General features: G+C 37.5%; 1 protein-coding gene across 3 annotated transcripts; it reads right to left on the bottom strand.

The window, feature by feature from the left end:
• Window positions 1-2,887: 2,887 nt before the first annotated feature.
• On the bottom strand, window positions 2,888-26,163 carry LOC582367 (DNA (cytosine-5)-methyltransferase 3A). 3 transcript variants are annotated; one of them, XM_030984652.1, is made up of 20 exons: window positions 26,010-26,163; window positions 23,660-23,760; window positions 20,872-23,121; window positions 20,053-20,163; window positions 19,156-19,245; window positions 17,649-17,801; window positions 16,771-16,878; window positions 15,765-15,951; window positions 14,922-15,047; window positions 14,407-14,451; window positions 13,715-13,794; window positions 12,972-13,019; window positions 12,292-12,411; window positions 11,400-11,613; window positions 10,724-10,869; window positions 8,494-8,733; window positions 7,948-8,033; window positions 6,924-6,999; window positions 6,018-6,136; window positions 2,888-5,368 (listed from the first exon to the last, which is right to left on the bottom strand). In XM_030984652.1, exons 3-20 carry the CDS (start codon window positions 22,798-22,800, stop codon window positions 5,215-5,217), a joined length of 4,032 nt encoding a protein of 1,343 aa, XP_030840512.1. In that variant the 5' UTR covers window positions 22,801-23,121; window positions 23,660-23,760; window positions 26,010-26,163; the 3' UTR covers window positions 2,888-5,214. The 3 variants fall into 3 exon arrangements, with proteins under 3 accessions (XP_030840512.1, XP_030840514.1, XP_030840513.1); XM_030984653.1 differs by lacking the exons at window positions 2,888-5,368; window positions 26,010-26,163 and adding an exon at window positions 5,410-5,544 and having other exon boundaries at window positions 23,660-23,956; XM_030984654.1 differs by lacking the exons at window positions 16,771-16,878; window positions 26,010-26,163 and having other exon boundaries at window positions 23,660-23,956.
• Window positions 26,164-26,744: the final 581 nt, after the last annotated feature.

Raw genomic sequence — 26,744 nt, forward strand, 5'->3', positions numbered from 1 at the left:
AAATGGCATCGAACAAAATTCCCCCCTTTTTGAGTAAGAAAATTGGGGAAAAAGTAGGAAAAAACAGGGAAAATAAGAGAAAAATCAGGAAGAAAAATATTTAAAAAATTGGTTTAAAAAAAAAAAAAAAAAAAATAGGGAAGAAAAAAAATCCGGAAAAAAATAATAATCAGGAAACCAATTTAAATCGGGTAATTATTAGTCCTGCCTGTCATACCCAACTCAACACACTTATACAAGGAATAGGCTCTCATGCCTATGAAGTCTGTAGAGCAACAGTCAAATAAGGTTGATTGCATGTGTACCGTTAAGTTTATTTCCTCGGAAGTACATGTATATATGTGAGGAGTGGAATAGAAGGAATAATATTAATTCTAAATTGACAGTTGAAAGTCAGGGAAAGACAAATTTTCATATTGGAGACAGGTAATGGTTACAGTTTAACATTATTTAAATGTTCATCATGTAGAGTCATGGGATTTCAACATGTAATAAAACCTATCTGGAATTATACTAAAAGATTTACATGTATACATTATCAGTAGATGTAGTGATAGGAAGAAATATGAAAGTGCATACTTTTAATGCTTACTTTGATGTCATATTAGGTTTGTTTGTGTTCAACCCAGGAACGAGAATAAGAACAAGATTCTCTGCCTTGTTTGTTTTGTTTTTAAGTCGGGTGTACCCTATATGCTTTCTGACATACATACATAAAAGTAGAAACTAGTGTGCACTGGTGTATGCAGTTGATATTGGATAAAGTGTGTTTTTGGTATATTGTGGAATATTGTTAGGTTCAATGTATCTTTTTTTTGTGACGACTCATATTTGATACCTATTAAAGTTTTTCAGAAATTGCCTGGCACACCCAACCCCACCGTCCCAAGATCTAAGATATGCCTTTGCAAGGCTTTATAGTATTGCATTGTTTGCCATTTTAGAGCATAGGAAATAGTTCATTTTAGGAATATTTTAAAGCCTTCAGATTTTGTAATGGTGAATTTAAGAAGAAGTTTTGGGGTGCTAAAAAATATATGTATTTAAATTACTTGTATTCTGTTTTGTATGACTGGGTTCGTGTATCGTGATTGTGGAATCATTTAAAGATATATAATTTGTTTATTGTGCCAAGAATTAGACTTAGACTTAGAAAGGGGTTGGAATCAACTGTAAGTAATTTTTCTTTTTGGTGATGGTGGTATCGGGAGAATGAAATGCCTAATTTTGCCACTGTGAATAGGATCATTTGGCATTAAAAGGTTTTTTTTATCTATTGTTTTTTTAAATTGCCAACAGTAAAGAGCAAGAATACACTTCATTTTGTTAGTAATATACTGCAGATTTGCAATTTAGGAAAACTTTTGAAAATGTATGGCTTTTGACCTTTTCAAAGGTTATAGATGACATAAAAAATACATTCTATGTTATCATGAAATGTACTTGACATATGCTCCACGTTGTAAGAGTGTAGAAGACATACAGGTTATCTTTCTCTTTTAGTTTTCAGATTACTCAGTCAATTTTGTCAAAGAATACGTTGCTCTTGTATTGGTGTTGGAGTTTTTATTTGAGGGTTAAAGGGGTTAGATAGCAAAGAGAGTAGTGGGGATAGATGGGTAAAAAGTAAGGATAGCTAGGTAGTTTGGTAGATAATGGGCGTGTAGGGGTCATTACTCTTGTGCTACTCTTTTCCAAGCAGAGGCTTTCTTTATTTTATAATATTCTTATCAGAATCTTATTGTATTTATTAAACAATGACCCAAAGGTGGACAACTTCCATATATGCATAAACATAGGTACATGTGCCCTCTACCCCCAAAACGTGTACATGCAACGACGGGGAAAATACATGGAAAAGACTTGTATAGCATAGCAATTAAAATACAACTGATTACTGAAATGCATGTTTGTGTAATTGTGTATATTATATGTAAATAGACAAGATAATTAGGCAATGGCTCTAGAAAAGAGGATAATAAAAACAACAGATCCAGAATTTTTCTGGGAACTTGTATGTATTTTGAATTTGAACTTGTGTTCGTTTAGTGTGACAAATCTAAATTGTACATGATTGCGTGTGAAAGAGAGGGAAGTGAAATACAATGTGATTGTACATAGACAGAGAGAGTGGTGATGGGAAAGAGGAAGGATGAAGAGAGGGAAGAGAGAGAAGGGAGGAAGACCAAGAGGGGAATGGAAGAGGGAGAAAGGAGGAATAAAGGTGAGAGATGGAATGACAGTGGGAGTGGGAGAGAGTTTAAGCAACTGAGTATGGGGGGGATGAAGGGAGAGGGAATGAAGGTGGAAGAAGGATGGGAGTGGAGGAGAAAAGGAATTGAGGAGAGACATCGAGGGGAAATGAGGGGGAAAAGGTCAGACAGACAGATGGGACAACGAAAACAAACTTTAGGGAAATGCATGAAACAGCAGAGAGAGAGAGAGAGAGAGAGAGAGTGAGACAGCCATACAAAGAATAGCTAGGTTCAAGAGTTGGAAAGAAAGACAGGATACAGAGAGATGGATGTGCGTGGGATTTCAAGGTGTCTCGATGTTTAAAATAGCTCACTGCCATGGCTCGAACATAATCACTTCCTACACAATGTGTAAACACATTCCCACAGAAAATATGGCACATTATTATTTGTCACACAATAATCTCACATATACATGTGTGCTATGGCAGAGAGAAATATTAGGGCATGATCATTGATGATGTTGGTGATGATGATAACAACATTAATGAAAATAACAGTAAAAATAATGAGACTACATAATACTATTCAACTGGACAATGTATTCATACTGTCATACATGTATCTCACCCAAAATCAGCCAATAATATATACACACTCGTCAATGCAATACCAAAACACTGCAGGACTTATGCAAGATATATTATACTATCTTTATTCAAAAGCTATAACATAAAACAATATAAAATATAGCTACAAGCTAACATAGGAACATTATTTGAACATAAGAAAATCAATTGAACAGAACATAACTGAAAAAAAAAGAAGTATTCCTCAAAGCTGGGATTGTCATGTGAGGAGTGAAACAAAGGTCATGCTGAATACTGGCAAATTTGCTTTTTTGTGTGTGCGTTTTTCCAGGAATTGAAAATGCCTCACTCCTGTGTCATAGACGAAGGCTGTGATACTTGATATCAACAATAATAACTTTTTTTTAAAGATTTAACAAGATTTTGACAAGAAGAGAAAGAAAAAAAGACCACATATGATAATTTCAAAACATTACCAAACTCAGTACACATAAAGCATAAGAATGTAAAACAACTTTTGGATTGATAAACTTTGGCAAATTTGGCACCAGCAACACATATTGGGCAAGAGGGTATTGCAAGGTTCAAGATAACACAAAGATACATGGCAAGATAAGTTACATACCGGAACATTTAGACTCCATTGGTCCTACACTAACAAACCATCTGTGTGAGCCAGATGGGAATAAATGATTGTGGAAAAGGTAATTCCCTCTGGGCTCCTTATGGACATCATTTTGCTGTTTTAGGCACTGTTATTAGGAGTTAGGTTCATATTGCATGTTCAGAGCCAGAAGAGCAGTAAGTCTGTGTAAACTATAGGTGTTAACACCTTTCTGGCGCTTAACAGACAATATGGTTAATTTGTTGGAAAATATCAATTAAATTTTGCATCACTTATCATTAATTCTGAATAATAGCACCAATTGTACATTTATAACATTAATGTGAAAAAATAAAGTCCTGCCATCTGATAAGTGCACAATTTTGATTGTAGCTAAGATGAATTATCAATATCTGATGAATTACAAAGCAAGATCACAGCTGCTTCCATAAGATTATTTTAAAGCTACAAAACGTTCAAATATTTAAGAATCACGGCAAGGTATCATTCTCAATATAAAATTGTCTACATATGAAATATATTTGCTTATCTCATAGTACTGATTCTATAATCACAATTGGATCACACACAAAATTTGCTTGCATATTCAAAATTACTCTTCATACGTTTTACAACACAACAAAAGTTATAAAAGACAAGTGATTTCAGCCATTGTTAAATTGCACATTCAAATTGGCATAATTTAGTTTTCGTATCAACTTTAAATGATTACGATTCAATCAAACATGATGATCATCTCATAATAAATCCTCTCTCTATTTCTTACCATATTGTTACCTCTGACATATAGCAGATTAAATAGTTAGTTGTATTTACAGATTTCCATCTGTTTGCATCGCAGACAAATGAAGAAAAAGGTGTCCTCATAAACCCTCTGCCACATAAAAATTGTTTTAAAGACAAAAGGGTATGCCTTAAAACATGTCCATAAAAGACATCTTTCTTGAGGAGATAATAAACAAGATTTTTTAGCTTTGTAGACTTATATTTAAAAGAATCTTGCCTCTAAAGCTAGTTCTCCTATGCTCTTGAAAACCCTGAAATGTGTAAATTGCTTAAATGGCACCCATGCTAGGTTTGGCTCTCAAGAAGCCTTACATACACGCAACTACAGAATACCAAATACCTTCAATATTACTTGGGCTGCACTATTATCTACCAAACTTATTACAAAACTTATATTATCTCATCTTCATTACAACTAAACACTGCATGCAAAAACAAAAAAGGGAAAGGAAAGAAATATATGAGATACACAGATTCCCAAAATAACATCCCTGGCAACAGAACAACAAAATATAAAGTGAAATGAAAGCAAATCTATTCTATTCTTTCCAAAATGGAAAAGAAAACTAGTCAATACAAGAAAGAAACAAATCTATGTTGGAAACATGAACTACATTTAATATTTCTGTCTCCAAGAAAAAAGGTAGCCCGAGTTTTGCCTAAGTTACATAAACACAGAATATTAAGGCTTAAATTGTAGCAGATTTGGCAGACTTTGAGATTTTCAGGAGACATTTGTTCTCATGGCAAAAATAGAAATAGTCTGCATTTCTCTAAGATTTGAAATCCCCATCTAGAACTAATCCCTGTTTACAAAATGAGATTCATCTCTGTATTTTCACACTTCCATCTTCCATCATTGCAATCATTAGAACAATTAAAAGAAATGATTTAAACCTGCATACTATCAGGACCAAGCAATTGCTTTAAGAACTGCGTTATTATCTTTTTCATTCCAATAACTACACATTGCAAGAACATAAGTTGTCAATTATACAGGGATGGAGATCCTCTGATCTTACTCGTTCTGTGCGCTGCATGCAAAGTAGTCTTTGAGAGGGGCCATCAGGTGTCTGATGACGGGGACGCTCCATGCCTTGCCAAGGAGCTTCTGCCGAGCCGTGCGGCTAAGGTTGCCAACATCAGTGTAATGATCCGGGAAGCCAAACAATCTGAAACAGACAAGTTTAAATTATTTAACTGATATTTCCTTTCTTCAGAATTACCCGATCTTTGTGATTTCTAGAGATATATTTCTCTTCCTGCACTATTGAAGATTACACACTCAATGGTACAATAAAGGCTAAGGTTGCCGTCATCGGTGTAATGATCCGGGAAGCCAAACAATCTGAAACGGACAGGTATGAATTACTTTACTGATAATTCTTTTTGTTTTTGAAATTCCGTGATCGTTGCGATTTCAAGAGATATATTTCTCTATCTGCACCATTCAAGATTGCACACTCAATGGTACAATAAACAAAAGATGAGGGTCATTGACTGCATGGAGCAGCATATGATAGAGAATAAGTGACAGTAATCAAAAGGAACTAACAAAATAGAAATTACATCACTGTATCAATCAAAAATATTCCTTGTATTTGTTAGCACATTTCATTAAATGTCAACCAGTGTCAACAGGTCAAAAGAAATTTACTTTGCCACCTCACTCCTTTATTTCATGATTTTGCATATCTAATTCTTAGTATGTTCCTTTTTTTATGATTGACTGAACTGACATTGAAAATGTAATTAATTTGTTTTTTAATGTTCACCCACTTTGCTTTCTATATAAATGTGGTCATATGATTTTGTAATTACCTTTCTAACTCTGTGGACCAGAGTCCATCTTCTCTGCCATTCATGATGACAGGCAGGATCGCATCTTTGGTCTGGCGGATGGAGTGGGAGGTGGTTGTGATAGTCCCTACCTTGGAGAACTGTTGACAAGAGAATGGATAATTTTGAAATATTAAAAAAAAAAATTAGTTGAGACAAAAAAATGAACCTCTTTTCAATGTGGACATGGAGCAAAAAGAATATGTTCCATGAATAATTTGGGCACAGGTTTGTCAAAATATTTTCCTTAAACCAAAATGAAAAATTATGATATTCTTTGAAACAGATTATAATTTGTTGATTTATTGCCAGAGTTCATCAACATGCAGCCAAATTTCCAATTTACCAATTAGATCTTCAAGACCTTCCCAACATTTAACTTTTTTTTTCTTTATCCGACTCTTCTGAAACTTTCACTGACCAATTTCTCTTTTTTTTCTACTTCTATTGAACTAAACCATGATCAACTACTCCTTTAAATGTAATACACATCATCAATTACTTCAGGGATGTCAGTGGCAAATGGCTCCAGGGCCTGAAAATTTTGGGAGGGTTAAAACAATATGCTCTCTGATGCAATCTGATCTTATTCTAGCGATAATTTTCCCTCAAATTCAATCCAAGTTTATGGGTAATTTCTTTGTCAGAAAGCCTCTATCCAGACATATTTCAGAGAAAATGAACATGTGATTTAAGTCCATGGGTAGATAATGTACAGTGTGTAAACTTAATTTAGTGAAATGGTGCAAAATAGGAAAGAGTTAACAATTTTTTTTGAAGTCAAGCTATTTTTTAAGTGTGGTTGATTGATTCAGCAAGCAAATAAGATGGATAACCCTGCCAACTGTTAGTTTGCAGGATCATCATAACGCAAGTCTTGCTACATACCTGAGCTTGCCTATCGCAGTGTGGTTCCAGGCATTCCTGAAGACACAAAGGATTGTCAGCTCCTGCAACGTATGGCCTGCAGGAAAGGTACAAGATACAAGATGGCGGAACTTACAAATTATACTCAGTGCACATAAAGGAGTTAATGGTATAGACCAGTTCTGGTCATGCGATTGCATTGTGAAAGAAACATGTGGAATCGGTCAGAAAAGGTTGATCATCTAGCATATAAGTATTTGTGTTTTGCAAGGTTCTGGAATCATTTGGCCCAGTCTTGGTAAAGTTACAAGCACTGTACACAAAAAGATGTACATGGGACTACCCTATATCTATCCAGTCCAGATAGATATAATAATTTACCAAATATATCAATTAGTAGGCGGTTTTCCAGCAAAATTTGTATCATCACGTATTAGTCAAAACATATTCATTCACATGATTGGTAATAAGAGCTTCCATTTCATTTTTTGAAATGGAGGCGTTTCCAAAACTGGCCTTTACCTTTAAAGAGAAACAGGGAAAAAGCAAGAATGAATTGTTTTCCTATGGGCAAAATTGGAATTTCCATTTGAGTCTTGGGATTTATTTTCTCTTGCTCATGTTGGATATCAAAATGTCCGTCAGCAAATTTTTGTTTGAAGAACAAAATATATTTTGTTGAAGTTGTTTAACGGTAAACTTGTTACGCAAGACAAGTTCAGGGTAAATGTGGACTTGCCTTTTTAACGATTGACATACAGACAGATATTCATCTATAATCAAGTGAAATCCTGAAAGGAGGCAAGTTTGTATGCAATCACCCATTGATAATTAACCATTTAAAGCCTATCTGCACTAGTTTGACCAGGATGGATTAGACCTCCCTGCGTGGTCACTGACAGGTGGTTATCTCATCAAATCAGCTCTCAATTAACATAAGAAAAAGGGGATCATGGGGGATACCGCTTAGGCACTGTTGGCTGTATAGAGGGCGAAGGTAGCTATAAGTAGTGCAGTGGGGCTTTAAAATGACTGATTGTATTACCTGTGCATTCCTGGAAGGTTTCCCCAGTAGTACCTGGCTCGGTGAGTGGGTGACATGTGACGAGAGTCAATCATCACTGGGTTACACTACATGGACACAACGAAACAACAACATCAAGAGAATGACCAAACAACAAACAGTTGGCACCTTATATACCTAATTCAAGCTGATGTTGCTTAATGCGTGGGGTATATATATGCAGAAGTAAATGCATACCCAATAGTGATCTATTCCCATGCAATATATAAAGTTAAGAAAGTGATGACAATGAAGTAAAATGGGACAAACAATAGCTCCAAAAAATACAGACAAATAAACAGTATGTAGAGCAAGACTAAAAAAAGTCTCTAAACACAACATTTCTAGTGAGAATGGCAAGAAATGATAGACAACAGGGATTCTTTTTTGGCACAAAGAGAAGGGGAGTATCTTCAGCAAGAAAAGAAATATACAAAATATAAAGGAGAGTATTAAAAAGAAATTGTTTATTTTCCTCTATCATTACAAAACAAACTATCAGAAGAGCCTCTAAACTATTGACTCTACCTGTAGGAACCTGCAGATGTTGAGCTTATCCTTGCGTCCCATGAACACCACGTTCTCAAACAGCCAGAAGAAAGGTCGGGGGTCATCTGGGAGGGGTTGAAGGTCACGCAAGATTCGGTAGAACTCAAAGAACAGGAGTCCCGTCCCACCTGCCAGGCCCTTGCGGGCGGGGTTGACGATGGAGAGATCGTTGCAAGGGCTGCCACCGATGAGAATGTCAAAGGGTCCCCAAGACTTGAGCTGCATTGGGATTTGATGACAATCGTCATGATACATATCTTTACCAATAAAATTTAAATTCAAATTTTATTGATTTCAATCCAAACAGATAAGATCATTCTCAATTTTGTTTGTACACATCGGATAACAAATTTCAAAATTATAGTGTAACATAGATAATTGAGTGTAAGAGTAAAGATAACAATAACCAGGAATGACACAAGTTAACATACTACTACATGAATCTGTTACTGGACAAGTACTAGGTATTTTCATATACTTATGTACAAACTCTTTCAAATGTTACTGATTTACCTACCCATGAGATCAAAAATATCACATGTTCAAACTAAACTAAACTAAACTTTTAAAGTATATTTCACTAAATGTACAAGTTTAACACTAATATGAACAAACACGATACAAATGGACAGCTTTTAACCAATAAAATATCATCTTAACTTTGTGATTATGTGCAATTCATTATAAAATTCATTACAGATAAAGATAAAGTCTTATCACGTTTTTCTGTTTATCAACTGAAGAAAGAGATATGGTAGCTTGGTAGGGGTCAAACAGCCCCAATCAGTTTGGTGATTCTTATCCCTTTTGCCATTAGGCCTAGAAAAAAAGAGGCTGTATTGCCCTTACGGTGCAAAAACATGGGTCGGTCAGTCAGAAATCTTTTAATTTTTTTCTCCCTCTTTGGGCTGATATTTCTCAGTTTTGAATACTTTTTAAAAAACGGTAAAAAAAAAATTGAAAAAATTAAAAAGCTTTTTGGGTCGGTCGCAAAGGGCAATACATTTTTTTTTTTTAGGCCTTATTGATAAAACAAGAGCACATAGGTGGGGATCAAAGAGCCCAATCATATCTCTTCGATATGAACTGTATATCTAAAAGGGATTGTAAATAAGGTTAAGTTTTTTCTGCCAACCTCCTCCCTACTAATGCTTTACTCGACATTAATTTTGCCCTACTTAAATTATGGTATTATTGTTTGGGGTAATACATACGAACCTTATCTTCATAGAATACTACTTCTACAAAAAAAAGCTATGCATGTTATTTGTAACACTTCCTGGAGATCCCATACTGACGTTTTATTTGTTGAAAATAATGTGTTGAAAATAAATGATTTATATCATTATAGCCTCTGTCAGTTTATGTACCAGTTAAATAATAATACGCTACCATCAGCCTTCAATTTAATATTCATCAAAAATAAAACTATACACAAATACCCTACGCGCCAATCTGACGAATTTCATCTGCCATTAACTAGAACTTTACATGCTAAATCCATATTCACTTACGCAGGCCCGAAGCTATGGACCATTCTTGATGTTAGCATCAAGAATGCCCCCAGTTTAAATTCTTTTAAATTCAAATTAAAAAAATATTTTTTGCGTAATTATCAACCGTTAGCTCTCTCTCTCTTAAAATATATTTAACTCAATAAAATGCATTTGGATATTTTGATTCATTTTGTACTGGCCATCCGTATTCCAGTCGGCCCGTGTTGTGTTGTGTGTGTTATAGGTAAGAGCCCTGCCCTCTCTCGTTGTCTCCCTTCTTTCCCTGTCCCTTTCACTCCTTCTATGTTATGTTTAATTGGTTTATGTATTTGTGCGTTCCTTTATTATTGATATACTATTTTTGCAATTATACGTTATAGGGGGCTGCAATCTACAAGCCCAGCTTTTCAGCAGTCCCCTCCATGACCAACCTGTTTTATATGCCTATTGTACACTGTGGACCAATTACAAATATGTTGTTAAGTTTCATTGTTTTACTATGTACAATGCAATCCCATGTACTTTATTTATTTTGTTGGAAATGGAAATAAACAAAATGAAATGAAATAAAATGAAATAAGAGGCTAAAAAGTCCAATTATTTAAGACCAATCATACTTTTTTTTCAGGGGATAATTTAGTAACTGGACTTTTTGCTCAAGCAACAACAAAGAACCCCAAAAAAGAGAGATATCTTTTCAGTTTTGGTCTTACCTCTTTAGGGGTGATCTTCTGAACATCACCAATCTGCTTGATCTGACCCTTGAGGCGGACGGCAGCCACAGTGATGGCCTCCTCACTCACCTCTGAAGCATAGTAACACTCCACATCAAAACCTAGTTCCCTCAACACTAACATACCTAGCAAGGTTAAAGGAGACAAGTGAAAAGTCATATGAATATTTTGGAGGGCCGGGTTGTGATATTCAATATTAATTTTTCTTATATACCACCAAGAGCAGATGGACAACCAAAGAAATATACAGTAGTTCCAGAAACTTTAGCAAATCATTAATGATTACCACTTTCTCAGCAAAGGAACTTCTGTGCATTGTGAATATTACATGTTGTGTTCCGATCAAGTTTGATAATTTTGCACCATTAACTTTTGCAAACTAGACCACTTGCAAAATCTGTGGAAGATTTATACACATGAAAGTTTCTGATATTGCAGAACTCTTCTTTGTCAATGTATGTTCTCTGGAAACTCTACAACTTTCCAGAAGCTGAATTGATTTATGTGACAAGGCTTTCCTCCCCATAACATATTCTTACACCTTTTTCATCGTTCGGAAGAAGGTGCTTTAACTTTCGTTATTATCATCGGAATATAGGTAATATTTGGAGAAAACTTAATATTTGAATACTACAGCTGTATAAACTACCGGTACCTGTCCCAAGGCCGTCAAAGAGGGACAAGACTCTGATTGGTCGACGGTTACTCAGGAGAAGGGGCTTGAACATCCGCAGGGGTTCAAAGTCCGCAACCTGGTCACGGTTGAAGAAAGCCACCAGCTGCTCCTGCCAGTCCTCTCGGCGTGTCAAGTAACCATGGGAACAGTCGGCTGAACAGAGGTAGCAGGACCAAGGCTCTTGCTCAGACACCTTGAGGTGAGAGTGAATAAAAGAGGACTTGGTTCATTTATGGTACAAGACATTTGAAAATATGAATCAACTATTTGTTTTTGTGCTTTAAAAAATCACAAAGACAGAGATAGCAGGAGAGAAGGGGAGGGATGAAGAGAAAAAGATTAAAGAGAGAGAGAGAAAGAGGAAAGAATAAAGAAAGAGAGAAAGAAGCAAGAAAGAGAGAGATAGAGAGGAACATAAAGGGAGGATATAAGAGACAGCAAAAATGTGATGCAGATAAAGAGTCTGAAAAGAGGGAAAAGGCCAAAATACAAAGGAGAGAAATGAGAACAACCTGACAGAGAAATAGAAGAAGATAAGAGATATAAAGACAAAACTACAAAATCAAAGAACAATAGTAGTATTTAAAAAGTCAATATAGAAAAGATTAGATAGACATACACTAAAAGAATAACATCAGAGCCAATGAGAAGGAATTTAGATGAAAATAATGCAGAGAATAAACAAATAAAAAAAGAGAGCTGTTAAGTGGTGAAATAGAGATAAAGTAAGTGAGAGAAAGGGAAAAGGAAAGAGGGGAGAGAAGACAAAAATTACATATTAACCGAGTGGTAGATTAGATATTTGTAGAACGAAAGAATGATTAATACTGTGATTGTATGTTGATCAGGGGGCGTTTCTTATTTTACTTACCCGCTTTGATTCTTGGGGTCCCACAAGGTTATCCATGCACACTGTGCAGTAAGAGTGGTAACAACCCTGATTATCACACAATGTGATCTGATTCCCTTCAGCACAGATACAGCAATGGGCCTGAAGAAAGGATATATTACCAGTCAAATATCTCCTATTTTTATGATATTGTTAGGTATTTGGTTTCAGAATGATTTAGATTAAGTAGGAACTGCTAACAAATGATTCAATGGGTTTTTATTCAACTACACAGAGACTATGAGTGTGTATAGATCAGCAGTTTTAACAGGCTGGCTACACAGGATAGATAATCATAGAGTTACAAGAAGTACACAACTTTCTTACCTTTCTTCACTTTACTGAATTCTTCTGATTAGCTTCTGATTTTCCTTTTTTGAAATATGAGGTACATGAAAAACAAGAGGAGCTAAATATTCCCTTGTTTTTCACTGTGGTGGGTCAACGTTAATTTATGTTGGGGTGCCGTTTAAACATGGGTGTGGGTTAAGCATCATACTATATGTATGTTGCATTAACATACATAATACAGAGAAGGCTATGTGCTATATACAGATCATATGCATGTATGTGTACACACACACAAACAAACAAAAATACCCAAAAAATGTTCTAAAAAAATCAAGTTGTGAAACCAAATAGTAGAATGGTAAGACTTATACCTGGTAACCTTCACAATCGTACAGGTAAGCTACTTCCAAGTACTCGATCTGTAGAAGAAAACAAGTAGAAAGGACTTAACTTTAGAAATCATCAAGCTAAATACACACATCACAGATCGTACCAAGAGGTAAACTAAACCCAACTTATATTTGTATTGAATTAATAGATGATAATTACAACAATTTTATAACAATACAATGCAACAACTTCAAACAATTATTGTCAAATTACAAAATAGTCAATCGTAGATCTCCTCATCCAAGCTTGCTTGTATGAATCAGCACTGTGTTATCGATCTGTTTTATCTAGATTATGATTATTATCATTATCATCAGAAATACAAAATTTTGTTAGCAACAATAAAGATCATTGTGACCATCATCATCATGACCACCATCACATTTAGCATGGTAACTATGATGATCATCACCACCATCACCACCACCACCACCACTACCACCAACACAACCATCATCATCATCATCATCATCATAATTATTATCATTACCACCACATCCACCACCACCAACATCATCATCACCATCACCATAATTATTATCATCATTACCACCACCACGACCACCACCACGACCACCACCATCACTACCATCACCAACCCACTATTATCATCGTCACCATAATTATTATCATTACCACCACCACCATCATTACCACCATCACCATCACCATCACCAATACTAGTATCATCATCATCTCTTTCATCTTTGATAGATCTGCTCACCCTGCAGACTTCACAAAGGCCTCCAACAAACAGAGGATGCTTGGCAGTCAGACTGGTACCTCCACATCCTATGCAGATCTCTACAACAAGATAAGAGTTCAAGAGTACAGTCAAACCAGTCTATACCAACCGCCAAAGGGAAACAAAAAAAAAGAGGTCTTTGTAGACAGGTTCCTTTAGTACATGTTTCAATGAGAAACCACTTTCAAGGGTAACAAAAAAATGTGGTCTTTGTAGGGAGGTGGTCACTAAAGCAGATTTGACTGTACTTAGCATGTCACATTGTATTTTGCATATCATTAGAATGAGACAGACTAAGAGAATAACAATTGAAAGTGTTTACTCTAAGAGCTAAAAGATGAACAATTATAAAGACATGAATACAAAAATGAAACTAGAAGCTTAATGATAAAATTGATCCAAGTGTTCCCAGTTTAGATATGCAGCATGATGAAGTGATGATTATGATAAAATATGGAAATGGAATTTAAATATTTCAAATCGTAAATATTGACAGTGATGATGACTGCGATCATAAAGGTGATGAGGATGATTATTATGAACATGACGATTATGGTGATGATGACAATGATGATGATAAATGATTTTAAAAAAAGTAGTGATTGTGAAGGTGTTGACCATGTACTAAAAAGAGAGATAAATAAATTATGCAATCTATAGACAGTTCTAACCTTCAATGGTCCATTTCCCACCTCTGACATCTTTCATTCTCTCTTCTGAAATTAAAAAAATAAGTCACTATGAGCAACATTTTAGCACCATGCTACCATACTACATGTAGACTCTAAATAAAAAAAAATTTTGTTTGCTGTTCTCAGGTACTTTATCTGCTCCAATATAAATGGGAAGGCATTTTTATCCATAAGCTTAGATATTAAAAGCCTTATTCAAAAGCTAAATCTGAACTGAAAAAAAATTATAATTTTTATACTAAAATAAAATGAACATGTTGCATTGTTTATTTAGACAGGTGATGAGCAATTCAGTGCAAAGGTTTGTTTAAGTTAGTGGATCAACGCATATTTCCAAATGCAATTTCTAGCTCACTTTCTTTCATAAAGTGGGCTGAAGAAAAAAATACTGAATTAACAATGAAATTCACTCTCACCCTTTTATTAAAAAAAGTGGTACCATGTAAACTGTCCTAGAGATTTATGAGACATCAAAAAGAAAGTTCCTATCATACCTCTCTTGTCCTCGAACGGTTCCTTTTCTGGAGAGTTCCTGCTGCTGTGTTTGATAGGGGACCTCTTCCTCTCCTGGACAGGGCTGGGTGGGGGTGACTCAGGGATAGGGGGTGTTTGCTTGTCCTCTGACAGAAACAAACACAAATACAAACAATTTATCAAAATACAAAATTACAGAGAATCCTGCTTTAGCAACCACTTGTATAGAATGATCACCTGTCTATAAAGACCATGTCTTCTGTTTCCTATCAAAGTGCTTCTCACTGAAATCTGTACTGAAGTAGCTATGTGTAAAGACCACCTTATTATCAAGACCACGTTTATGTTATCTTTCAAAGTGCTCATTATTGAAATCTGTACTGAAGTAGCTATGTGTAAAGACCACCTGCCTATAAAGACCACTTTCGTTGTCTCCCATGGGTGGTCTTTGTACACAGGTTTACAAAGTTTTACATTTACCTTGACAATACTTTATTGACAATATTTCTTCAAATAGTGCATCTCTACAGCCCTTTTAGAAACTCCTAAAGCTAAAATTATCTGCTAATGCAAATATTATCATCTTTTTGAATTGCAAACTGAAGTTAACAGCTTAATGTTAGCTGCAATGGAACTCTTAACAAAAACAGGATGAAATAAAGCTCAATTAAAATTAAAAGCAATATGGTCTTTAAAATGTATATTAACGGGTATGGAAGCCAGAAATTGTTAATGTTTCCCATATAAATTCAGCTTCATTGGAAAATCTCTTAATAGCACAAAAATAAGGAAAGGTTAAAAAGTCATTTTTGTACCAGGTATTGTGAACATGACGATTTTAAGAAAATAAATGGATCGGTTACCTTCTGAGGGCTGGATACTTTCACGTCCCTGTGGAAGGAACTTGTCGTTCGCCCAGTCCTGCATCTCTCTACACCTCTCCAGCATCTTGGCCTTGTACTCCTGCCTCTCCTTGATGCTGGCACCAGGGTATGCAGGAGGGGTCGGCATGGCAACGGAAACATCCTTGCCAGCTCTCTTTGCTGCAACCTAGCAATAAGTGAACAAAACTGTAAAAGTACATCCGTTTCACACAGAATATGGCATGTTGAGAGCAGGAAGGACCTTAGCTCCTGTACTATACACATTGACTTGATGCACTTTTAGCTCTTAACAGATAGCATAATTCTTAACACGACCATACAATCACAGAAGGCCCATGAGCAATAACTATAAGCCTTTCTTTACACTAGCAGACTCATGTGAGCAAATGTTACATCACTACTTGTCCCATGCAATTTCTTTACCTGTAAATTCTCCTCTCGTTGATTTATTATGTTTTCGATAGCAAGTGTAACAGAGCAAGAAATTGCCAGTGTTGTGACTTTAAAAATATAAGTTTTTATCATGAGAAACTTTGTGACCACCTAGAGAATATGTCCATTGATTGAACAACAAACTCATTGAAAGAAATAGCAAATACTGCATGATCTGGATACTCAACAAGGTTTCGAGCAGATAGGAACAATGATCAACGACATGATTCAGGAAGGGAATACCCAGGCCCTACCCTTTTCCTACAATGTACTGGTGGTTTTACAAGGTTTAAAGGCCGTCTGTACTAGTTTGACTAGGAGGGATTAGACCACCCCGGAAGGTCACTGACAGGTGGCTATCTCATCAACTCAGCTCTCAATTAACATAAGAAAAAGAGGATCATGGGGGACCAATGGTCACCAATTAGGCATTGTTTTCTACATAGAGGGAGCAAGTAGCTACAAGTAGTGCAGTGGGCCTTTAAGAAATGATATTTGAGGGGGTTTCAGGTGGCCTATTTGAGCTGGAAAGGTTTTTACAGAATTGACTTACATTCAGAGCTTCATAGCATGCTTTCTGGTATAGGCCCCACTTCTGGAAGGCGGACACACTGAAGTAGTCTGGAAAATCTTCAAGGCCTGCAATCTGGCCAAGGCTCAGCTTTAAGTAGTAGGTGAAAACAGAATATATAAAACGATCAACAATAGAGATTGGTATCTCAAAAAATTGGTTTGTATTTTGTATTTTGTTCCTAAAGAACATTTGAAATATGCCAGTTAATGTCTTAGTTTACAACGCTAAACCGGCTCCACATTGACTTCAAGCCAACTCATTCTTGGCCATATTCTTGGCCACTAGGGATAACAACTTTTTTTTTTTTTTTTTTGGGGGGGGGGGGGGGGGGGGGGGAGGTCTGTTGTCGGTGCCCATGACTGAGCCTGAGGAATGAGATCTTACCAGAGAATATTTATTATCTCCAAACCACTGCACCCATCTGGTGAGAGGAGGAGGCGGCTCCCAGACATTATGGACATATTGGTGGACAATGTCAGAGTCAATGACATTGTCAAGTCGTTATGAGAGTCAAAATTTGACCGAGGGGGGGGGGGGGGTTTACAAAGATCCTAAGACGAACTTAATTCTAAGTTGGACTTAAACATTATGGACAGCCATTTGTAGCCTTAGGAAAAAATATATTCAAAAGCAAAAAGTAACTTTTCATAAATTCCACATCAAGAACATGAAATCTCCTTGATAATAGAAAATATGAATGATTTGAATCAACATTTTATGCCTTTTAAAATAACTTTTACAAAATATTTTAAAAGATGCTAGCGACCTTCCATAATTGTTAAGTCCAACTTAGAGATAAGTTCAACTTAAGCTCTTTGTGAACACCCCCCCCCCCCCCTGAATCTGTAAAATCTTACCAGTGAGTACTTATCATCTCCAAACCACTGCACCCATCTGGTGAGAGGGGGAGGAGGCTCCCGGATGCTGCGGTCATAATGATGGACGATCCTTCCCGGCCACCAGCAGAAGCCTTTCATCTTACCAAACACCAGCTGACCCCTAAAGATACACTAAGAGAGCAAGAAACGAGAACAGGCATAAGATGAGGAGAACGTTACCATTGGACTTCAAGATGGAACAACTTGCCCTAAGATTAACACTATACAGTGTGTCCCAGAAAAAAAGGAAACCAAGAATTTACAATGTTTTATCATAGTTTATTTACAATTATAATTGATAAATTACACATATTTGTAAAGCTTAGATCCTCTTCTTTCTTTAATCACTCATGCATGAAATATGCATCAAATGAAACAAGAGGATCTAAGCTATACAAACATGTGTCATTTATTAATTACAATTGTGATTAAGTTATGATAAAACTTGATAATTCTCAGTTTCGTTTTTTCTGGGACACACCGTATCGCATTAATTTCACATTATGTAATAGCAAAGTATGTTTTTTCAGGTTACCTGACAGTTCAGAGGGCAACAATTACTCTGGGAAATATTTTGTCAAGAAATAAATGGGTAGGAACAGGTCTAGTGTCTGGTCTAGGGTTGAAATTAATATATTTTGGTTTGATAGTTTGAAACTATTGACCATGGATCAATTTTTATTGAAGCATGTGTCGTACAGCCTTCTTTGAAAAGTAGGGTTTTGCAAATGTTGTGCAATTCTTTCATTAAAACCCACATGATTTGGGGATGTATATATGACAGCTCAAGCTGAATCAATTTGTTTGACACAACTATGCAAAATATATTACTTGAACTTCCTAAGTTAAATTCCCAACAGATTTGACTTAAGCAGAGTTAACCATTTGTCATTCTTCTTCCAGATTCCTCCTACATCTTTAATCTGGTGGTCATCCTTCCCATGAATCAATAGAAGAATTTCACTTATTTTCCTGTAGAGAATTCAGGATTTCAGCTACGAGCTCCACTACTACATTTCATTGATTGTTGCAGGAACTCCGTTAATGGGTGATCACGGTACCAGAATTAACCATGTTGGGATTGCTAGCCCTTTGAGCACCTCTATCCATCTTCTCCCAGCTGGAGGTTGATTGCGACATTTTTCCAAACATCTCTGTCATCTGCCACCCTACTACACTTGCAGTGTCATTCCACTCCATGTCTTAAAGCCCCTCTGCACTAGTTTGTCCAGGAGAGATTAGACCTCCCTGCATGGTCACTGACAGGTGGTTATCTCATCAAATCAGCTCTCAATTAACATAAGAAAAAGGGGACCAATGGTCACCGATTAGGCATTGTTTGCTATAAAGAGGGCGCAAGTAGCTATTAGTGCAGTGGGGCTTTAATGTTCCCCTCCCTGTTAGTTCTTGGTTTCCCCTCTTGGTCTGGTACCTTCTACTTTTCCTTTTAATAAATCCTTCATCATCTAAGCTTCTCATTACTTACCCCATACTTTTCTGCCTCTTCCTTGATTTTGATCTCCTTGCTTCCGCTTGTTCCCTCTCCCTCTGTTCCTTTCAAGTCCAGAGGAGGTGGCTATCAAAAAGAGAAAACTGAGTAAACAATCAAAGAATACATATACAGTAAAACCTGTCTATAAAGACCTCCCAAGGGATACAAAAAAGTGGTCTTTAAAGGCAGGTGGTCTTCATGTACAGGTTCACTTAGTGCATGTTTCAGTGACAAACCATTTTCAAGGGAAACACAAATTGTGGCCTTTGTAGACAGGTGGTCAATAAAACAGGTTTGACTGTATATGATGGGGCAAAGAATTGAGGTGAAAGAGATGAAAGTAAACAAAAAAGTCAACATAGCTTCACTTGCATATGTGCCCACAGAGAAATTTGCTATAGAACAAAGAAGAGTTCAGTGAATAGCAGAGTTTACTCATTCTCTTCAGTACGACCCGACAACCTCTCGGATAACTTAATTGTCTCTATATGATTTAGAGAAAATTCTTTGATGGTGTCAGAGATTATATTTCATTTTGTCACATTTCAGGCACATGATTTCAATAACATAAAATGTAAAGTGTGTTATGGATCATATCATATGTAATCAGCACAACAGAGCTCAAGATTTAGTGGTACTGTGATCTAAAGACTTTTTATACCGGTATATATATATTTTTTTCCTTATTATTTCGTCAATGATAGAAATCATTTCACAATCACTTTTAAGGAACTATGCGAAACGCTTTGGTAAATAACTCCAGCTCATTAAAAAAAAGCACATGACAATATGATTTTTTTTCTTTTCTGATAAGGGTCGCCACCTTGTAGATTTTGAAGAAATATTCTTCAGTCTTCTCAAATTTTCATTTTGAATAGAAGAAGGAATTACCGTGGCAACTGCTCTTGGTTCTTTCTTCCTCCATCCTTTCCTCCATGGCGTGGATGGTCTATTAGAGATTGAGCTCGCATCATTTGACTTCTCCTTTGGCAATGGCAGCATCTAAAATATTGAGGTATATGATATATAGGCATAGCCATATTGTAATGAAAATTTCATCTCTTCGATATTTCTCCCATTTTCGTTGAATCTGATTATGACGCATTTCATATCTATTTCTTTAATAGTTTCTATCGTTACAGAATATCATTGCCTCTCTTTTGTATCTCACTTAATAGTGTACCTTTCACTGCTGAGAATATAAAACCAAGTAAATGAAATGAAAGATATGAGACGGTCTGCAGAGCTCTCCAATAGTACAGTCTTGTACATCTATACTACTCCTCCATATACAATAATGATGGGACACATAATATATTCTTAAACAGAGGCAAGTTTCTAACACAGAAGAACGAATCCCAACATGCAACACAGTGGTGCAGAATCAAGCTAAGCATTCAGAAAGGAGACATGGAGGGTGTTTCACAAAGTCTACGATCAATTTTAAGTTGGACTAACTATGGCAGGCCATTCATGCCACTAGTTCCTCTAACCATTCATGGCATTGGTTTCTCAAGGAACGTACAAATCATAGTCACAGATCTACATTTTTGGAAAGTTCATTATTTATGGAAACAATATTATCTAAAGATCATAATTGCGGCCAATAGTGAGAGCAAACAGTGGCAGGAACGGCCTGCGCCAGACTTAAGTCCAACTTAAAATCGATCTTAGTCTTTGTGAAACATATCCCCCTGATGTATTCCTCACCTGAGAATGAACATCCTGCTGCAGTCTCCTAGCTGTATCCTTCTTTGGCGACACCTTCTTTGCTCCTTTCTTTTGCGCGTTGGGATCCCTTCCAACCTGGAATGGGGAGACGTTTTGAGGACGCTGTCTCAAAGACTGTTCCCATCCACCTGCTCCCCGTGGATTCCTGGATCGAACAGCTTTCTTAGTTTTATCCGATGTTCTCTTCTTGCCATCCTTTTCAATTACTGATGGAGTATCGATCTTTCCATCTGCATTCGGACTTCCGAAAACTTGACCACTGTCCTCTTGTCCTGTTGGGAAGTGGGGTGAAGAACCTTCTGCACTCTCACACTCTCTTACAGCTCTACTTTGATCATTATCTTGATGAGAAAGTGACCTTTGCCCTTTCACTGCACTGCTGCAGGGCTGATTGTCATCACAGGTCACTTCTGCCCGTTCTTCTCTTTCTTTAAAGTTGCTAAGTGGAGTGCTCAATGCTTCAGATGGTTCCTTCACGTCCTCCTCAGTATGAACATCCTGTTCATGTACTTGGACACCTGGACACTCAGCCTCTTTGATGACCTGTTCCGTCAATGTTTTTGCTACTTGATCTGCTTGATGAACTTCTTGTGGTGCCTCTGGGCTATCTTCCTGTACCTTTGTATTTTCCTCATCACCTTCTTTTGGTGGCAGCTTCTGCTGGCTGCTGGTCAGATAGTCCACAAGCTGGACGCGGCAAGGTGATGTGACAGGATCCTCAAGGCTGGCCCAATTGCTGACCGGTAGAATTCGTCCAAACACAGGACTCTTCGGCAAGGGTGAAGATTGGTCACTGGATGGAAACTTGCCTGGTGAGGTAGATTTTGTCGTACACTTCTCATGTGATTTGCGCTTGTTTTTTTTTACCTTACGTTTCTTGTGCAGTTTGTCCATAGTACCTGGTGGACTGGATTCCTTGTCATCGTGAGAAGCTTCTTTGTCACCAACATGCTGCATATCCAACCGTCTTGCACTTGATGTCCTCTTATTCTTGTGCGGTGATTTGTGCTTGTGTTTCTTGACCTTAGGTGTTTTGTCTTTCTTCTCCTGAGACCTGCATCCCTTTTCATTCAGAGGATTGCCTTCCACAACCCCCCTTCCCACATGCAACATATTTAACCCTGGCAGCAAGTTGTCTAGGCTATCACCTTGGACAGTCTCCTCTATCAAAGAACTGTTCACCACATCTGCAAACCCTTCTCCCAGCAAGGAGGCAGAGTTTCCTTCTACTGAATCCCTTGTGTCGTTATTCTTGCTGGGGAAGTCTTGAATGCTCTGGAACCGGAGTCCAGGAAAGGAGACTGCTTCTTCTATGGCTCCTTGAGAAGAGGATGGGACCATGGTCTGGTCTGAACTGCAGGAGAAGTTTCCTTCTGCAAGCATGGGATCTTGATCCAAGAGCAAATTTAGCTGGCCAGACTGTTCCTCAGACTCCATCACTGATGGACTTTCCAATCTTGCAGGAGGGGTCTCAATACACTCGGAGAGGATCTCTTTGTCAGGGTCTGAAAATCTAACCTGTTCTTGACTGGACTCTGGAACATTCCTTTCATCTGTAGGTGTGCTGCTTGCACTGTCTTCTGCCTGGGTTAGCCATTCTTCCTGAATTAAATTCCCTGGCACACCTGCACTTGCTTCTTCTTGTTCCATCTTACGGAGTATCTTTCTTGGGCACAGCGATTTGCGCTTGTGTCTCCAAGGAAGCCCATGCTCTTGGACATTCACACTCACCTCTGACTCTCTGTCATTCGTAGCAGTTGACTCACTTCCGGACAATGATGCTTGTTCCCCTGATGTTTTGAGATTCTCCTGGAACAGTTCATTCTGAGGGCCAAAGGAGGATGACACAGTACTATCATCTTCTAGGGTGCCTTTGTCATCAACTGGACCTTCCGGGTGGACATGCATCTGCTCTTTAACAGCTGCAATGATGCTGGGTCCACTCTTTGTGCCACTTTGTAAGCTCAAAGCACTCTGGGAAGACACTCTTCCATTTCCTTGAAGTTTTGCGGCACTTCGTGTCAAACGCACTTGCTGCTCCTCAATATCCTTCTCTCCGTCTTTCACAGGAATGTTTGATGACACCTCTCCATGGGGTACTTGATCAGTATCTACCTTGAATCTCTTCTTGCTTCTGTCATCACCTCCTGGAGACAGCTTATGCTTGCCTTTAAGTATGGCACTTGGTGATCTTTGCTGCAGTGAAGTTCTTTTCTTGGATGACCCACTCTGAGGGAAAAATAGAGGGTTGGGGTAACAGCACACATATTAAAACAGGTTATGCAAAATGGATTGTCAGTATTACTATCACTCTTAGTATTAATTTAAGAAGAAGAAGGAAAAAATCAAATACATTTAAACAAGGTAAATAATTATTTTCAAAGTATATCATTTAAAAACAAAGAAAACAGGCAAGCAAAGTCTTGTCGGGTTTAGTTTGGCAAAGTGATACCTTTTTTAATGTATGTCCTAGAATGTAATCAGTGTTCTGGCTAGAACAATGTACAGTTACAAAGAGAGAAATACATTAGGGTCAAAGCTGGTATCTATGTATACATTTCTTTGACTTCGAGCTAGTGAGAATTTTTTTTATTGAGAGTAGTCTTGATTTCGGTTGATAATGACAAATAAAATCAAATCAAAAGGTTTGGAAGAATATGTATAGATCACTGAGCAATATGAGGGAAAAAGACAAACATCTGGCGGAATTTACTGAATGGTACATTATAGTCCAGAGTGCACAGAGTATTTATAAACCTTTCCTTACCCTCAAAAACGAAGGAAAGCTTGCCCATGCTTGAGGGAGATACGAGCTGACATTCGCTTCTGTTTGCTTATATCCCAAGTAGGGTACATCCGCAGGAGCACCTGTAAGAATCAAAACAATAGTTGTATGGAACCTAGTTTGTTTTTGCTTTTGAATTTGGAAAATATTATACAAGCTGATTTTGTACAACACAATATTGCATAGCACTGATTTATCAAGGGTGAAAGTGAGCACTAGAAAAAAATATGGGAAATAATTGGGAAAAAAGATTATCAGGCCTGGCACTGATGTATTTATTCAGGACTGAAGACCACCTTAAACATTTGGGTTCATCATCATCATCATGGTTTAACATTCATTTTCCCCCATGCTTCGGTGTTGGACAACTTTTGTTTCTTGATGGCTCAGTATTCTCCAAGCCTTCCACTCCTCAGCATCCACCTGGCTGTGGCCAGATAACTCTTTTCTCTTCCTCTACATCCCATTCCAAGTCTGGCACAGGGTTTTAAGCCACTCATCGGGAAAGTTCATGGCTTTCTGTAGCCGATGGCTTCTTCACGGGATGACTTCATCCTTTCATCACTTGATAAACAAGGAATACCCTCACTTTTTATTAGTCGGTTGTAGGCCTGAGTCAAACCGTTTAACCGACCGTTATCCGACCGCATTCATCAAAACCGTTTAGCATTTCTCGCTCCGGTTAACCGTTATTTGCATACATTTTGGAATGTGCTAATAGCCGATGATAAAGATAATCAAAGAAACCGCAGTGTAATATTACACCCTGGCCGCTGCGCGCTAGCTTTCTGGCAGCAGTAATCCCCATGAATGAATTTGTAAACAATAAAACAACCAGCCCCCTTCTCTCTTTTCTCACCCTCTTTATTCCCTTCTCTCTGCAATGTGTTCATCGCTCATGTACCTTTTCTTATTACTGCACTCTCAGCTCACAACTTTCTAAATGTTTACACATTCGATGGTCAGTTCCTCTCACATCCCTTCTCCCCCGAGTCTCTCTCTCTCTCTCTCTCAATATTAATATCCATCCCTTGCCGACTCGCCCCCTAAAATAATGTTCATATATAAATAAAATACAAAAATATTGATAACAATAATAATTGAAGTTTTAGAAATATCAATCAACAAAGTCTGGGATATTATTTGTGAGTAATTTAAGTTTTTGATCATTCTTCAATTCAGCCGATCAACACAGCCACCCTTTCTTACTTCGATCTTCACTCATGTCCCTGCCTCGTCCATGCAGGGACATGCAGGGACATGCTAGCCCATATGCTCTCTCAGTCACACACACATGTACACACAAACCTCCGGCGCCCAAATACACTGTACATACACACAGATGGAGAGCTCATGCTTGTCACATGCACACATGTGGGCGTGGCTTCTTGACCTCCCACTGAACTGGGTACGGTGAAAGCACGCGCGGTCACCAACCTGTAATTTATGCTGGTATCAAACTCCACCCACATAGCTAGAGAACCTTCCTGATTGGTCACTAACTTGGATCAGCTCATTGCAGGGTGTGTCTTGGGTGTGTGTGATACACACTTCCACATAATTTCATATGGCAATGATACATGCAGGGAGCTCTCTCCCTGACCATGTGCAAACATCGCATTTGCAAAGGCATATATAAACACGTCACAGATCAGCTAACTTCACAGAGTAACTTTGCAAGGTTAATCGTGATATCAAATTCAGATGAGGAATAATAAGACATGTTTTATGTTGTTTATTACTGGTCTATGTTTATCAGGATGACCCAATTTGTGCCATAGTCCCGGGGCTGGGAATGCTCAGCCCGACAGTCTGAAGACCAGCAGGGTTCCGAGCTACAGCACTATTAAAAAACTGTATTTTCACTTTTTCAGATTATTATTAAACGGTTAAACGAAACCGCCCGTATACTTTTAACGGTTAACCGTTTAGCACAAAAACCGTAATGACTCAGGCTTAGTCGGTTGACCTTTAAGGATACTATGTCCCTTGCAGCCAACATCAAATTGTGTAGAACTTTGCAGGTATTACTTGTACTTGTGATGGTGCACTGTATGACCCTTTGGTACAAGGGTCTGAATATCAGACTATTACTTAGGTGAATGCAATCACTTACGTTGATTCGACAACAAATGGTTGTTATTTCCCTACAAAGAGCCATTTTCAAACCCTTTTTTTTATAGGGAAGTTTTAATTAAGAATTGTCTTCCAAATGACGTTGGAATTTAACCTTTTCATTTTTTGACCAGCAAATGGGACATAGTACTTTTAATCGCTAACATTTTCCAGACCAATTAACAGCTCATATGGCAAACACCATTTTGATAATTACCTGCTTGCTTGGGAGTCTCATCCTGCCTTTTGCTGCTTTACTTGATTTTGTCACACAGTGAAATTATCTGCATAAGGGAACAAAAAGCGTAGATGTACTAAGTTAGTATGCTCATTTGATGACAAAGTATACCGCCTACATCCTCCTGCAATAATACCCCCCCCCCCCCCGGAAAATGACCCCATATGACAATTACCCTCTAGGATTGGCTAATCACCCCCTGTGTGGGTGGGTGGGTGTGTATGTATTGGGGGGGGGTGGTGGCGGAGTCAACATAATAATTGATATCTTGTCTGTTGGCAATATTGTCTTAGGGGGTTATTATCCAAGGGAGTAATTGTCCTTGGAGGGGGTATTTGCCTGGAGGGGAAGGGGGGGGGGTATTGTCCTTGGTGGGTGGTTGCCCTTGCACTGACAATAATCAATAATTACTATTCTGTGTACACAGCTGGTAACTTATATCTAGGTACCTTATACTAGACTTTTGCCCTAAAATCAGATGCCATATAGTTGAGAATTAGCAAAAAAACTTTTTTTAAGCATGTTTTATCATCATCTGACATCTTATCATTCAATCATCATCGGCCTTCTCATGCATGGACAGGTTCACAAACACTTGATAAATTAAAAATAAAAAAATAAATAATCCAGAATTTATTGTAAACATCACCATCATCATTCACCACACATGCATCGATGATCCAAATGTTACTGATGACTGTATAATGTCGTTTC

Source organism: Strongylocentrotus purpuratus, unplaced genomic scaffold (assembly GCF_000002235.5).
Source record: "Strongylocentrotus purpuratus isolate Spur 01 unplaced genomic scaffold, Spur_5.0 spur5_scaffold_14, whole genome shotgun sequence".
In the NCBI taxonomy this organism is placed as follows: Eukaryota; Metazoa; Echinodermata; class Echinoidea; order Camarodonta; family Strongylocentrotidae; genus Strongylocentrotus; species Strongylocentrotus purpuratus.

What these genes read in the sequence shown, in the direction of transcription:
- LOC582367 (XM_030984652.1), bottom strand. Translation starts at nt 22,800, where the DNA reads ATGCATGTCCACCCGGAAGGTCCAGTTGATGACAAAGGCACCCTAGAA. An exon ending in AACCAAGAGCAGTTGCCACG is followed by an intron (nt 19,246 to 20,052) that starts GTAATTCCTTCT and finishes TCTTTTTGATAG; the next exon opens with CCACCTCCTCTGGACTTGAA. An exon ending in ACATCTGCAGGTTCCTACAG is followed by an intron (nt 8,034 to 8,493) that starts GTAGAGTCAATA and finishes GTGTCCATGTAG; the next exon opens with TGTAACCCAGTGATGATTGA.